This window comes from Pleurodeles waltl, chromosome 11 (assembly GCF_031143425.1).
Source record: "Pleurodeles waltl isolate 20211129_DDA chromosome 11, aPleWal1.hap1.20221129, whole genome shotgun sequence".
In the NCBI taxonomy this organism is placed as follows: domain Eukaryota; kingdom Metazoa; phylum Chordata; class Amphibia; order Caudata; family Salamandridae; genus Pleurodeles; species Pleurodeles waltl.
Window position 1 is genome coordinate 29751598 of NC_090450.1, and position 13717 is coordinate 29765314.

The window sequence follows — 13717 nt, forward strand, 5'->3', positions numbered from 1 at the left end:
TCATTGTAAGGATTTCTGTGCTCCATGTGCCAATTTGCCTTTGAATATATCCATAATCTATTAAAAAACATATTTGGGGCCTTGTGGTGTAATCCTTGTAGTGTCTGGCCACTGCTTTTTTTTTACCATAAGAAAATGTATAACCTGCTTAATTAAGAACAAGTGCCTAAAGGTAGCCATTATGAATCTGATTCAAAAATGCATTTAAAGAGGTGGAGAGAAAAATCTGTGAAGGTAGGTGAATGCCCTTGCATGGTTTTGGGTATCCACCAAGTTTTTGAGCATGTAACAGGAGTTAAAATAAAACTGTTTTCAGGGTGGCTATCAGTGGGAACAGCCCCAATATTGATGAGGCAGTAGGGAAGTTTTGAAAGCGGCCTTTTCTGAGTGGCTGTGGCAGTGCCCCAGCCAGGCAGACCCTACCACTCCTGCAGGGGAAGGTGATTACACTCACTGTATAACCTGCGCTCACCTTTGGGTAGCTTGGCACTGAGCAGTCAGGCTTATCACAGAAGCAATGGGTAAAGTATTGGCACAGCACTCCCACAATACATACACTGAGCATCACAAAAGAGAATTCACACTTTTAGTATGCAAATAAAGGTTGTGTTCAACACACACATTAGTTAACATAATATGAACATTGTGGACTTCTGGGCATAAATCACACTCAGAAATATACTAGTGATACTAGGACCAAACTGGGTTAGAATGATATCAGAAGAATGCGCACTGGCGAGAGATCCTATGTTACCCCCTAGTACCATTATGTGGTGCGTAATGTTGTCAACCCTGGGCCCACCCTGGCAATTATTATAGTGCAATACTACATGGTTTAGGGTGCACCCCAGATCACAACAGTATCAGAAATGTGCACACACAGATAATGACAACACTTTTAAGCAGCACTGTGGTTCAAGGCAGCACGGGTAAAACCAATGTCAAAAGTAGTGGTCTGCTGGCAAGAAATCAACGTGTAAAGCAACACCACCAGCCGATGTAATTGCTAACAGGTGATCCTCAGGCAGTCACTCCCACACGCACGCATTTACTCAGCACTGGTATATGGTGCCAAGGATATCAGCCAGGCTCGTATGTAAAACACTCATACACACATGCACGCAGCACCGTAATGTGGTTTAACTGATATCCAGCGGTCAATTGATAGCACAATGCAGACCCCATTGTCCAAGCCTTTCTCCACCCTCCAGCTCACCCCAACTACTCAACACCCACGAGTTGGAGAGAAATAACTCTCCCAACTGAAACGAGGCCGATCGCGGCCAGTGTCACTTTTAGTCAGGGAAGAAGGTGGGGGTAGTTAGCAGGGCTGATTAGGAGGCAGTTGGCAAATAGGGGGTTTGGCTACTACTTGGAAAATGTACCCCCAGGATGCGTAGAAAAAGCGGTTGAGGGCAATACTTTGTTCAACCCAAGGACTCCATATTGTGCCTTCTGGCACCAGACCAGTTCTTCAAAGCACCGGGGAAGGAGGTTGTGCAGTCTTGTGACCGCTTCTGAACGTTATTGGAAACTTCCTTTTGCCCAGTCAATAAATCTCACCGCCCAGTCCGGGTGTTGGACCTGGCCCTTTCTACAGGGTCACCCCCCAAACCTTTTGCCTTCTAATTTTTTTTACCCTTTTTGGCTGACGTTATGACTCTGGGCACTTTATCACTGCTAATCAGTGCTAAAGTGCATGTGCTCCCCCTTGTAAAACTTGGTACGATTGGCTTATACCTGATTGGCACATTTAATTTACCTGTTAGTCCATTGTACAGTGGTATCCCTATACCCAGGGCCTGTAGATTAAATGCTACTACTGGGCCTGCAACACTGCTTGCGCCACTCACTGAAGTAGCCTTTCAAACATGTCTCAGACCTGCTAACGCTGGACCTGCGTTCCCAGTTTGCTGCCACAGGGACCTGGCATCTAAATCTACTTGCCAGGCCAGGAACTCCCCTTTTGCCCCTAAGTCACCCCTAAGGTAGGCCCTAGCTAGCACTATGGGCAGGGTACTATGTATGTAGAAGGCAGGGCACGTGCCTAGTGGCGTGGCCTGTCCTGGTAGTGATAAACAGCCTGTTTGGTTTCTCACTGCTGTGAGTGCTTCCTTCTCATAGGATTGCATTGGAAATGCCCTGCCTTAAGTCTAGGGGGTATTGTCTGATTTATGAGGGGAAGCGTAGGCATGTTTGGTATGGTTGTAATGGTAGTGAGAAATGATGCTTACTGATGTAAGTGGATTTGTGTATTACTATTATAGAAAGTGAGCATTCCTCTGTGCTTATGACTCTGGTGTTTTGCAGCTTGACTCCAATCCACGTCTAGGCAGAGTGACAGTTGGGCTTTGTGCATACTTTTCCCCTTCTTTGTTAAACCATTGCAAAACTGAGTATAAGTACCGAGGATTTTCCCCCACAATTGGAGATACTTTGGAACTAAACTTACTGGTAACTGGACACAGAATGCTGCTGGAGGGACTCATCAGGGACCGCCTAGGACTGCTGCTGCTGTGCTTACCTGTGACCTGCTTGTCACTTGGAGGGCCTGCCAACTGCCTGCAAACCCTTTGTGCTGGCCTGCTGCTTGGCCCTGCCAACCTGTGATCCATCTGCTGTGTCCCCCAGCGGCAGGGTGCTTTGGGCCCCTGACCCCTGCAACTGCTCAAAGAGCATAAGGAGTGTTTCCTTTCTTCTGAACTAGTGCCTGGAGAGCACTCTGTTTAAGTGCTGTGAGAGCTCCCCTTTTTCTTTGAGATGCTGGATCTGAGCACCTTTGCTTCGTTGAGGGAGCACGTCGAGAGCGCTTTTCTTTTTCCTAATTTTGACCCTGCAAGCACTCCTGCTATTAAAAATCTCTGCAGCGACCTGGGCGTTTATTAAACACAATATGATACTTTTATGACAAGTGCATTTCTATAGTAATGTTTATCCTGACTAATACCTATGTTGCAGAATACCGAGTACTTATGTGTTCCATTATGACTACTGCTTATTTTTGAAGAGTAATCAAAACCTATGTAACATTCTGACAACTGCTTGGGTAGCAAGGTATTACTGACATGTTATGTTTGGTCCAATTATTTTTTGTGCAATACAGTTTATTTTTACATAACTTGGGGCCATATGTACTAAAGCATTTTCCCACAGAGACAGAATGGGTAAAATCCTTTGGTACATCTGGCCCTTGGTGTTGTGTTTCCTTTGTGGTGGGGATAGTGTGTCACGTGTATTGTGTGTGCTGTACAAACACTTTACACATTGCCTCTGGTATAGGTCTGACTGCTCGTGCCAAGCTACCAAGGGGGTGAGCAGGGGTTATCTTGGACGTGTAACTCCCTTGCCCTGAAAAGAGTGGGTGGGTTCTGCCTGGCTTAGGTGCATACCCTAACCAACCAGAAAATCCATTCCTAACACCTGGCAATACTACCAGACAACACAATGTCCTCTGGGCCAGGTGAGGAGAGGGCAGGTAAATCGCCACAAGGAGAGCCCAAAAAGAACTAACAATGAAGGGGAATGTTGCAGGGTAGCTGCTTGGAAGAGAGAGGCACTCTTTCAGGTACATGTCAATCAGAGTCTCACCTAGGCAATCCGGACACAACGCCTGGGTTGCATTGCACCAGGTTGCACCATACAGTTCCGGTCACACACAACTAAGAGTTGTATTTTCTGGGCCTCCCCAGAAACGAGGCATAACACCTGATGTGTGTTGATATGGGCTGACCAGACAGTTCTGATCACACACAACGAAGAATTATAAATTCTGTGCCTCCCAGGAAATGAGGCACATTGATACTGGCTGCAACAGACAGTTCTGATTATATCTAACAATGAGTTATAAATTCTGTGCCTCCAGGGACATGAGGCACAACACCTGATGCGGGTTAATATGAGTCGCAATAGACAGTTCTGATATTATACAACAAAGATATGCAAATTCCATGCCTCCCCTGATATGAGGCACAACGTGTAGTGCTCGTTGATACTGGTCACACCAGACAGTTCCGGTCACAGTGCAGATTAAGCAGTGCCTCACGAGGAAGAATGAGGCACTACTATGGGTGCGCCATCACCTCTGAGGGTTGCTCCCTGTGAATCTGGCAACACTCACAATGAGGGTGCAGTCAGCATGTCTCATGAGGAGATGCGGCATGTTCGTCAAAGCGGGCCAGACTGTGTCCCGCAAATGGTAAATCCACTCACCACCAACAAGACGCTGGGTGTTGAGGCACTACAATGCAGGGGCCACACTCTTTAGATGCGGTAAATGCTCTGTTGGGTCTGCACCGGGCAATCTGGTCTCCAGACATAGGGCCAGATGTACAAAATCCCAGGTTTGCGATTTCCTAATAGTGAATTTTAGCAATTCAATATTAGGCAACCACAATATACGATGTACAACAATGTATTTAAGATTGCTAGCGATTCACATTCATGAGGCAGGACGCAATTTGCGACCCATTGGGAATGGCTACAATCACAGGGATGGTGGCCTGCTGAGGTCAGCAGACCACCATGTCTGTGACTGCTTTTAAATAAAGCAATCTTTTTTTAAACGCATCCTGTTTTCTTTAAAGTAAAATGGGCTGCATTTAAAAAGAATAAAATTAAGTGTTTAAGTTTCATTTTTTTAGAGTACGCAGTGGTGCAGCCTGCTCTTAAAAAATATTTTCTCCACCACCCTTACTTTTTGCGAATGGCTTACCACCAATTAGAAAGTGGTAGTAATCTGAGCATGTTTTGCAACTGTATTTTGGTTGCAAAACACTTCATACATAACTTTCAGATTCTGTATTAGGAAGGGTTACTCTCAACATGCCCCTTCCTAATACCAAATGGCTAAACCCAGATTGCAATTCATGAACAAGTTACCGAATCACAAATTGGGCTTTGTAGATCCCAAAAAGCATTTTTACTCACAAACGGGCTAATTCTGCACATCGTCCCATTGCAACTACAAAAATGCTTTGTACATGTGGCCCATAGTTCTTAGTTCCAGCCTCACACATCACTACCAGTTGGCATTCAGCAGATGATGTGGGCACTTATGAGTGCATTGCTCTCCATACGTTACTATTAGTGGGTGTTGGTCCCTCGTCGAGGTCATCGATGTCCCTAATACCTCTACAAAGGGACAGAGGGCAAGCCAACAAGACCTAGGAGATTCACTTCAGAGCACCATACTGCAGTAGATAGCCCGTCCATCCCAGCCACTATTCAGGAAGTGTGAGTGGTCTCTTCCAATGGCAGTAATTCTCCTTGTGCACAACAAATTCCTCTGGCAGTGTGCAACATGTGAACCAGGTTCTCCAGTCCCATGTCCCCACAAGTGTATCTCTGCCCTGCTGAAGTATGGCTCCAGTAGTTATACTGTAGTGTGCCTTGGAAGTTGGGTGTGGTTCGGAGGACTCACAGATGTCGTCCCTAAATTTTAGTCCTGTCGGCCATGAGGGCATGGAATGCAGATCTTAATCTTTAGTGGGGTTGTGATCTTGATCCCAGAGACCAAATGTCAAAATCTATCCGTCCAATGTATCCAGCCAGGCCCTCAAATAGCAGAGGTCTGTCATTCTAGTTGCATGCCCAATGTTTACAGCTGCTGCTGGGGAATGCACAATAATGGTCCTCCAGCCTCCTGTGTGAACTAGAGCCAAGTAGAAATGCACCCAGTGAATTTTAGAGCAGAGAAACACCCACTTTCCAGAAGGGGCATTTCTAAGCTGTTAATGGAAAAATACACCTTTACCATAGGAAAGGGGTTGACAGTGTGAATCCAACAATAGGAATCGTTTTTGAGGCTGCTTTACTACAATCAACTTTTGCAGTTTGGAGAGATTTCAATCGGCCCCCCATGTTTGGTGAGCAACCTTCAGAGGTGGGGAAAACAAACATGGGTATTCTTCATTACCTGGGCAGACAACACCTCTGTGTACCTGCCCTGTATTGCACCTACCATTTGCTTCACCCCTTCAGTATTTGCCCTATGGGTGCCATATTGGCAGTGAAAGGTCTCCTCAAGGTTGGCTTGAGATTTAGAAAGGCCAATCTAAGAATACTTGCAAGAGGGCTCACACAGGCCTGCAAGGGCAAAGAGAATCTGCCAAACCTATGAAAAGAGCAAATCTCCTAGATAGGGAAGACCAGTGTGGGGGTTCTACACTACTGGGGAATGGAAAACCAATGTGTACCTGCCCAACCGTACATCAGCCACCTGCTCTGCCCTTAAGGGGGTGCTCTATGGGTTGTGGAAGGCCCTCTCGGGGTTGGCTAAGGGGTGAGTCAAGCCACTCTACGTACAAGGGCAACCATGCACCCACAGGCCTGCAAAGGCAGGCCTGACACATGTTTGACAGGCTATTCTGGTGGTGGCCACACTCAGTACCACGTCCCAACACTAGCCAGGACTGTACACATTCCGAGTATGTGGTGTATACTTTTTATAGGGCATTCCTGGGTATAGCACCTAAACCAATCATGTAAGTGCCCCTTCTTGGCATTTGTAGGAAGGGCACGCATACCCATATCACACATCACAGGGAGTGACATCATGTGATCCTTGACCCTTACTTCCTCCAGGAAGAAATGTCACAAGACACTAACTTCATAACAAAATATATCACTGACGTTCCATATTATCTGCATTGTTAGTACAACATGACACAAACAAATAACTATTTGGGTTATTATCTATATTATGGTGCTCACTTGATCTTTGAAATTTCTGGGGAATAAAACCTTGAATTGTAGAGAGCGAGTGAAGCGAGTATCCAAGAAAAATTGGAACAGAATGGGGTGAAATACTGCATTCCAAAGCATAATTTTCACATACGTTTGCTAAAATGCTATTGGAGCTGAAAGCAAACTCACTAAATACTGAAATCTTTTCATGGAATGCCAAGTCAATAAAACCTGATGTTTCCCAGGAGTTGACACAAATTTTTTTTAAATGTCATGCGGGTGCCCCATATGTCATAAATTACTTTCACTGTGCCAGGGTCAGCATATTGTCATGGATGCTGCGCATGCTATGGGAGCGCTTATATTAAAAATTGACATATAGGCCCTCATTTTAGCAATAGCAGTAAGTGTTGCCTACTGCTGCGGTGATGGCTGCCAAAAGACCGTTGCCGCGGCTAAAAGCCATCCACCAAATTATGACCACAGCAGGTTTTCTGCCAGAAGAAGGACGGAAATCCGACCGTGGCCATGCTGGTGGATGGTGTTAAGGTGGCGTTGCTATCACCAGCAGTGCCACGCCAGTAGACCGCCGCCAGAGGTATTATGAAAAAGAATACGGCCTGGTGGTGTTCTGCTGCCGGATGCTGCGGGGGGTAGCAGCGCCCGTCCCCTGCGGGAGGAACCCCTGGATGCAGGTAAGCTGGGTTTCCGACTGGGGAGTGGGGTGGGGGGTGTGGGGGGTGTGTGCATGAATGTGTGATTGTGTGCGTGAATGTGAATGTATGTGTAGTGTTGTTTGCGTGTGTGTATGCATGTGTGAGAATGCATGTATGAATGGATATGTGAATGCGTGTCATTGTGAATGTGGTACGGATGTGTGTGTGAATGAATGGATGCATGCATGTATGAATGCATGTATACCTGTGTGAGTCAGTGTGTATATGCATGGTGCGTGTCTGCATGTGTGTATGTGTTTGGGGGGTGGAGGATTGGAAGGGAGGAGTGTGGATGGAGGAGGGGGTGGGTGGCGTCTGGGGAGTGTTTGGGGGGGTTGGCCTCCTATCAGTGACAGGGAAGGAATTCCCTGTCACTGGTAGGGCCTATCACCCTGTTTTTTGCGGCATTACAAATGCCACGGAAACCATGGCAGTAGACAGAGCCAAAATGCCTGCGGTACATTAGCAGCCGCCGGGCTGGAGATTCTTATCTCCGGCCCAGCGGCTGCTACTGTCATGGCGGTCAATGTAGTATATTGCCGCAATGTCATAATGTGGTGGTGTGTACCACCAGCCGGTTGGCGGTACTACTGCCACATTATCACTGACCGCCAATGTCATAATGAGGGCCATAATATGCTTGTGGCAGAATTTTGCAATTTATGTTGTCCATACACAATAGATGACCCTTGTGTCAAAAGTTACATCAGCATGTCAGGGCCAGCAATTTTTTATAGTTATTACCCTCCATATGCCAGGTTGCCCACCTATATAATAAGAATTAACCTCATTGTGCTAGCACCAGCATTTTGCCCCTAGTGTCCACATGCCTAGAATATTATGTATGTCAGTATCTTTACATGAGTGCCCCATATGCCATTAACACATTCTAGGATATCAGTGTCAGTAGTATTTTACAATTAGCATCCTTTATGTCAAGAATGACCCCTAGTGTGCTTGAATCAGTATTTTTTCACAGGTGTCTCTCATGCTAAGAACTGACTCAAGCATGCCAGTGCCAGTATTTTACTCTGGGTTTCTCTAAAAGCTAATAATTACATTCAGAATGCAAGGGCCAACACCAAACCCAAAAGCATGATATCATATTCTCAGTAACACTCACATTCACTTGCTCACACTTATTCTTTCACTCATACTCACTCCCATCCATTCATTCACACCCACACTCTCTCACCAACACTCTCTAACACCCCATTAAACTCATTCTTATTTATTCTCATCCATTCACTTTTAATCTTACTCACTCATACTTACTGACACTCGATCTCACAAAATTTCACTCAATACTTGGACTTTCACTCACTTTCACACACATGCATGCTCACATGTACAGACACACATGCTCACACATACACACACTCTCTTTCACATAAACACACCTCACCTGAAAGCACACACAATAAACATTTATATTAAACCATTTTTACCTACCACAGCTGCCACAAAAGCTGTGCATTAGTTAGCTGTTATCCATATTTTATATACTATTAGCAAATAATAACATATTGTTCTCTATTGGTACAATGAAAAGTCAGCGAACAGTAAGGAATGCAGAACCTCCACAGTGTTCTTGGCTCTGTTTTGCCAACATTGAGCCCAAGGGACACAAGGGCAGTGCCAAGGGTAACAAGGTGACTGTCTGGGGTCACAGATGTTACCCTATGGGACCCCTAAATGATGTCTATGCATGTAAGTACTCCAGGAAAAGAATGTCAGTCACAGATTCCAAGCAGTACTTCTGGACTTCTTCTAGAATTCCATAAAAAAGTTATATATTTACTCACAATGTAGGCATTAGATCACATGACTGAATGTGTGACCTTTAGCCAAAAATCAGGTGCTACTTCATGTCTGGATCTGTATCCTTAATACACATATAAACACTAGTCTTATTCTACAAATTATTACTCTTCCTCATGTGTTCATAGGAATAGCCATGGATCCTGCACGTATCCTCGTCCATTCAATCTCCAGAGTGATCTCTGCTGTTGTTTTTGGGCACCAGTTCTCTGGTGGTGACAAAACCTTCCTCCAGTTCATAGAAGGAACTAATTCTGCAGCAAGATTACTAGGTTCCATGAGTGCCAGGGTGAGTACCTTTTACCTGTAATAAATGTTTTGCACTTCACTGTAGTGTTACACTTGCACAATCTGCTTCAAACCGTGACCCAAGGGAGTTAAGAAGCAGGTCAAATATGTTACAAAAAGTGATATTTATTCTTCATGCACTGCCCTATTTTTGTTCAGTGTCAGTGGCTTAGCAAAGGAGTTAGCTCTAATTCTAGCAAGGTAAGTCACCACCAGTGGGGTGCATTGTACTCCACACATCCCTGGGCTGAAATGCTTCTCACCTCCTCCAGTAACTCTGTTACTGTCTGAATGTCTGGAGTTCCTCTGTTAACTTCATTATCAAGGAAACATACAGCCATGTTGCATATTTGGAAATTTAGGACTATTTGGTGTCACAGTCTCAATCATGTCAAGGCTTTAAGGTTATTATCACAAATGTTTTGACTGGGAAGCTAGTCTAACACCAACGTTTGGGTAGCAGCCCATTAAAACCCCATGTGATGAAGTGAAACTGATAAAAGTCAAACTGTCATTCCTGTGTTACTACTTCTGTATGTCTTGCTATCCTATTTGCTAATCCAGATTTTGGGTTGTGGCTAGACCTTGAATTATTTTCTTCTATGTCCAATGCATACTACACAATAAGAAGTATCGTTAGATACATGGTCACCTTCTATACACATGTAAAATACTTCAGCCTTAAAACAGTTTACACAAACTTAATGTAATCAATTATGTATCCTTGTGGCCAATCCATTTAAAATTCCATTCCCTAATTACAGAAATAAATCTTTACTACCACATACAAAAATATTATATTGCTTCCTTCTAGTACCACATGTTTTAGGATGGTCCTAAACTTTTCCTATACCTTGTCTGCAGTAATGTATGGGGGGGTGGATGAGCAGAGTCTGCTCATGCCACTCATAGAAAACTGTGACATTATATTTCAGCATCAAAGGGTAAAACAGAAAAGAGGGGGATGCCTCATTAGAGGTAGGAGTGGTGAGAACTGTGCCTCCCACCTCCCGGGTCTGTGTGTAGATATATGCTCATGTGCCCTGCCCCCCTGCATAATTGAAGGTGTTAGTTGCAGAGGGTAAAAGCATTACAAGCAAATTGTGTTTTGACTTGAAACTTTTTTATTGTTTTATATGGCCCTAAAAATATAAAACATAAATAGGTTGGGAACTGTCCACACCTATCAACACTCCAACCCAAAAAATCAACCATTCACTGTTTTAAACAAATTAAATCCAAAGAGACACTGCCAAAGTCCAGTTAAATTTTGAGATGGAAAAGTAATATCAGCCTTTTCCACATTATTTTATCTATTGGTGTTCTTTATTGTTGTACCGTGTCCACACTTATGGGGTTAAGATTTAGCTTAACTTGGCTTTCAGACTAGAACTATTCTGACGACATGCATAACTGCTTTCTCCCAAGCTAATTTCTCTGTACAGAATTCCAAAATTACAAGTAAAAGAACAAACATGGAGGACACTCATACAACTCAATGTCCTCAACATAAGAAAGTGGGGTTGTCTCAGTGATATTTGAAGCCATGAGGGAGGCAATAAGGTAACAGTCATGTTTAATAGTATATTTCAGAAATCAAGACCACAGCAGTCCTGAACTAGAAGCTACCAGAGCCAGTTGACCAGATTCCCTCAAATGATAGAATTCTAGATTGTAGCCAGAGCATAGCATACTATTAAGAAAAAGAGAATGCAGGAACTGAGAAAGGATATGTAACAACAGCGTTCAAGTTGATTTAAGGCATGCCTTGCATGGAGATACTGCATTAAGATGCTGTCCATGAAATACAAGCCGAAGATATGCTTCTGAAACCCATATGCTTTCTTCAAACAGGTGTATACAATGGTGCATGATTTTTCATGCACCTGCAGGTATTTTGAGTTAGGGGTTAGCATGGAGCTTATGTCCACAGTACGTTTCCACGCAACAGTCACTACTTGTAGTGCTGATGGAAATTACGAAGGATAGGTATTTTTCACATGGTTTTTAAATAATAAGATACTTGTCCGAGTCGTGGTTCCTGTCATACCCCAGTCTGCTTATGTTGCGTGTTCCTGTTGTCATCACCACTTTCTAATTAGGCAGTTGCCATATACTCTGTTATGTTTGCATGTTCTACTGAGTTTTTAATTTAAAAAGCATGTTGTGCACTATAGTTTATGTGCAAGTCTGTTTAATAAAGTACACATGCCTGGTATTTTTATTCACACAGCATGCATTGCTGAGCAGTCAAGGACCTCTTGCTCCCACTGTTCTTGTTTCCTGATGGAGTGTCTGGTATATTGTTTTAGTTTGAACATCGGCTTCTGACTAATTATACTCTGCTGAGCAATTGAAGACCTCCATTTCTTGCTCTGCTCATTTCATGCCGTAGGATCAGTCGTTGGTGTCAGTTGTCTCTTCTGATACTAAGGAGTAACCTTGGGGAGAAGTGGTGGAAGATCTTCCCTTCACTTCTGCATAATTCCTGGGAATTCTTGTGAGTAACCCGTGGTATGACAATTCCTAATCTATACTGGGAGAACTCTGTGCCAGTGGGCATTCATTCTATTCATGTAGCCAATTGCACACTGATTTTAGGAAATCCTAGATTGTCCAGAAGAGACCCACAACTTCAGAAGAGTTATTAGCAATTGACAAGCCAAGCAGAAAGCCATTTCATTGCCAAAATAAGTTACAGATTGACCCTGTAAGAGCTTTGACTATGTCGGGTGAGGTTGCCTCCATGCGTACGCATGAATACAGATGTTGGTATAGTTTGTTATAGTTAAATGTCTTTAATTGACAACCTTGCACACTCCACATGTATTTAGCACCATTCCAATCTATTGGACCTTTCCATGAAAACCTATGAAACCTTACTACTATAGGATGGTGGATCCGAACACTTGCAGGATCAACTATAGGGGACTGATGCGTATCCAATTTTGGTCAAAAAGCCACCACTGCAGATTTTGCACAATCCCCTTGAACACTTGGATGGATTCTGACAGGTCTCCTTGGTGCTAAGCCCACTGAGACTTCAGTCCCACTGCAGAGTCCACACATCTCACCTGGTACACTCTAGAAGCAGAATGCAGGTGTTCAAGGGACCCAGATACCTCACAGCCACTCTCCCTGAGACCCAGGCCAAGGGTTGAAACATTGGGATTATAGTCCAAATGTTCTGTCCTCACTGAGGTGATGGGATTGCTCAGATGAGAACAATATCCATGAAGGGCTCATAAAGGAGAGTTGTTGTGAAGGAGCCAGGTGTGACTTAGGCATGTTGATGTAGCAACCCAACAATGTCAACAGTGATTAAAGTGAATCTACCTTTGGTCACTGGTCATGAGATATGGGAAGGCTTGTATTGCCAAACTCTGTAGATGGACTCCCGCCCCCACCATCACCTTTGTGAACACCCATGGTGCCCTGGTAAGGCCTAAAAGGAACACAGAGAATTATGTGCTCTTGCCCTATCTGAAACCACAAGTAACACCTGGGGGAGTGCAGGACAGAAATGTGCAAATACAGCATTGTCCTTGGGGTCCTGAATTCTGTAGATCAAGATCCTTGACCTTTTACCCCAAAGGACTAAAAGGTCTATTGTTTCTGAGGCCCATACTGATGCCCATACTGATGCTGCCACTGCTGGTATTCCCTTCCAAAGTTTTGAAAGGGACAAAATGGTTGGGGGTGTCTGGCAAACCTATGGAGTAGGGCTAGAGTGCAAGCAGTGGCTTTGCTCTCACTGAATGTTTCAAAGTCTGAGTCTGACTTCATCGGTACCCGGAGCATTACATAACTCCCAAACTTTGGGCCTGATTCAGAGTTTGCGGACAAGTTACTCTGTCACAACCATGACAGATATCTTGTCCGCCGTATTACGATCTCCATAGGCTATTATGGGATCGTAATATGGCCAAAGGAATATCTGTCACATTTGTGACAGAGTAACCCTGCCATCAAACTCTAAATCAGGCCCTTAAACTTCAGCCAAAACCGGGCTTTCTTTGACTTTGAAGTTCTGCAACAGCAGGTTTTGCTTTGCTTATACCCGTTTTTTCATCTTGGCTCAGAAGTCTCACAATGCCAAGTTGTGTCTGGAGCCGAGGCTACAGAGAGAGATATCATGGTTGCCTGTCACCAACATCAGATGGTTGCAGTCCCTACATTGTTTCAAACCTGTCATTTTAGGAGGGAAC

General features: G+C 44.2%; 1 protein-coding gene across 1 annotated transcript in view; it reads left to right on the forward strand.

Annotated features, from left to right (window-relative positions):
* The window catches only part of LOC138265294 (cytochrome P450 2J4-like), a 241757-nt gene that overhangs the window by 66927 nt on the left and 161113 nt on the right, over positions 1-13717 (forward strand). Inside the window, exon 4 of the mRNA XM_069212900.1 lies at positions 9350-9510. Coding sequence (XP_069069001.1) covers positions 9350-9510 — 161 coding nt within the window. The remainder of the gene's footprint in view (positions 1-9349; positions 9511-13717) is intronic.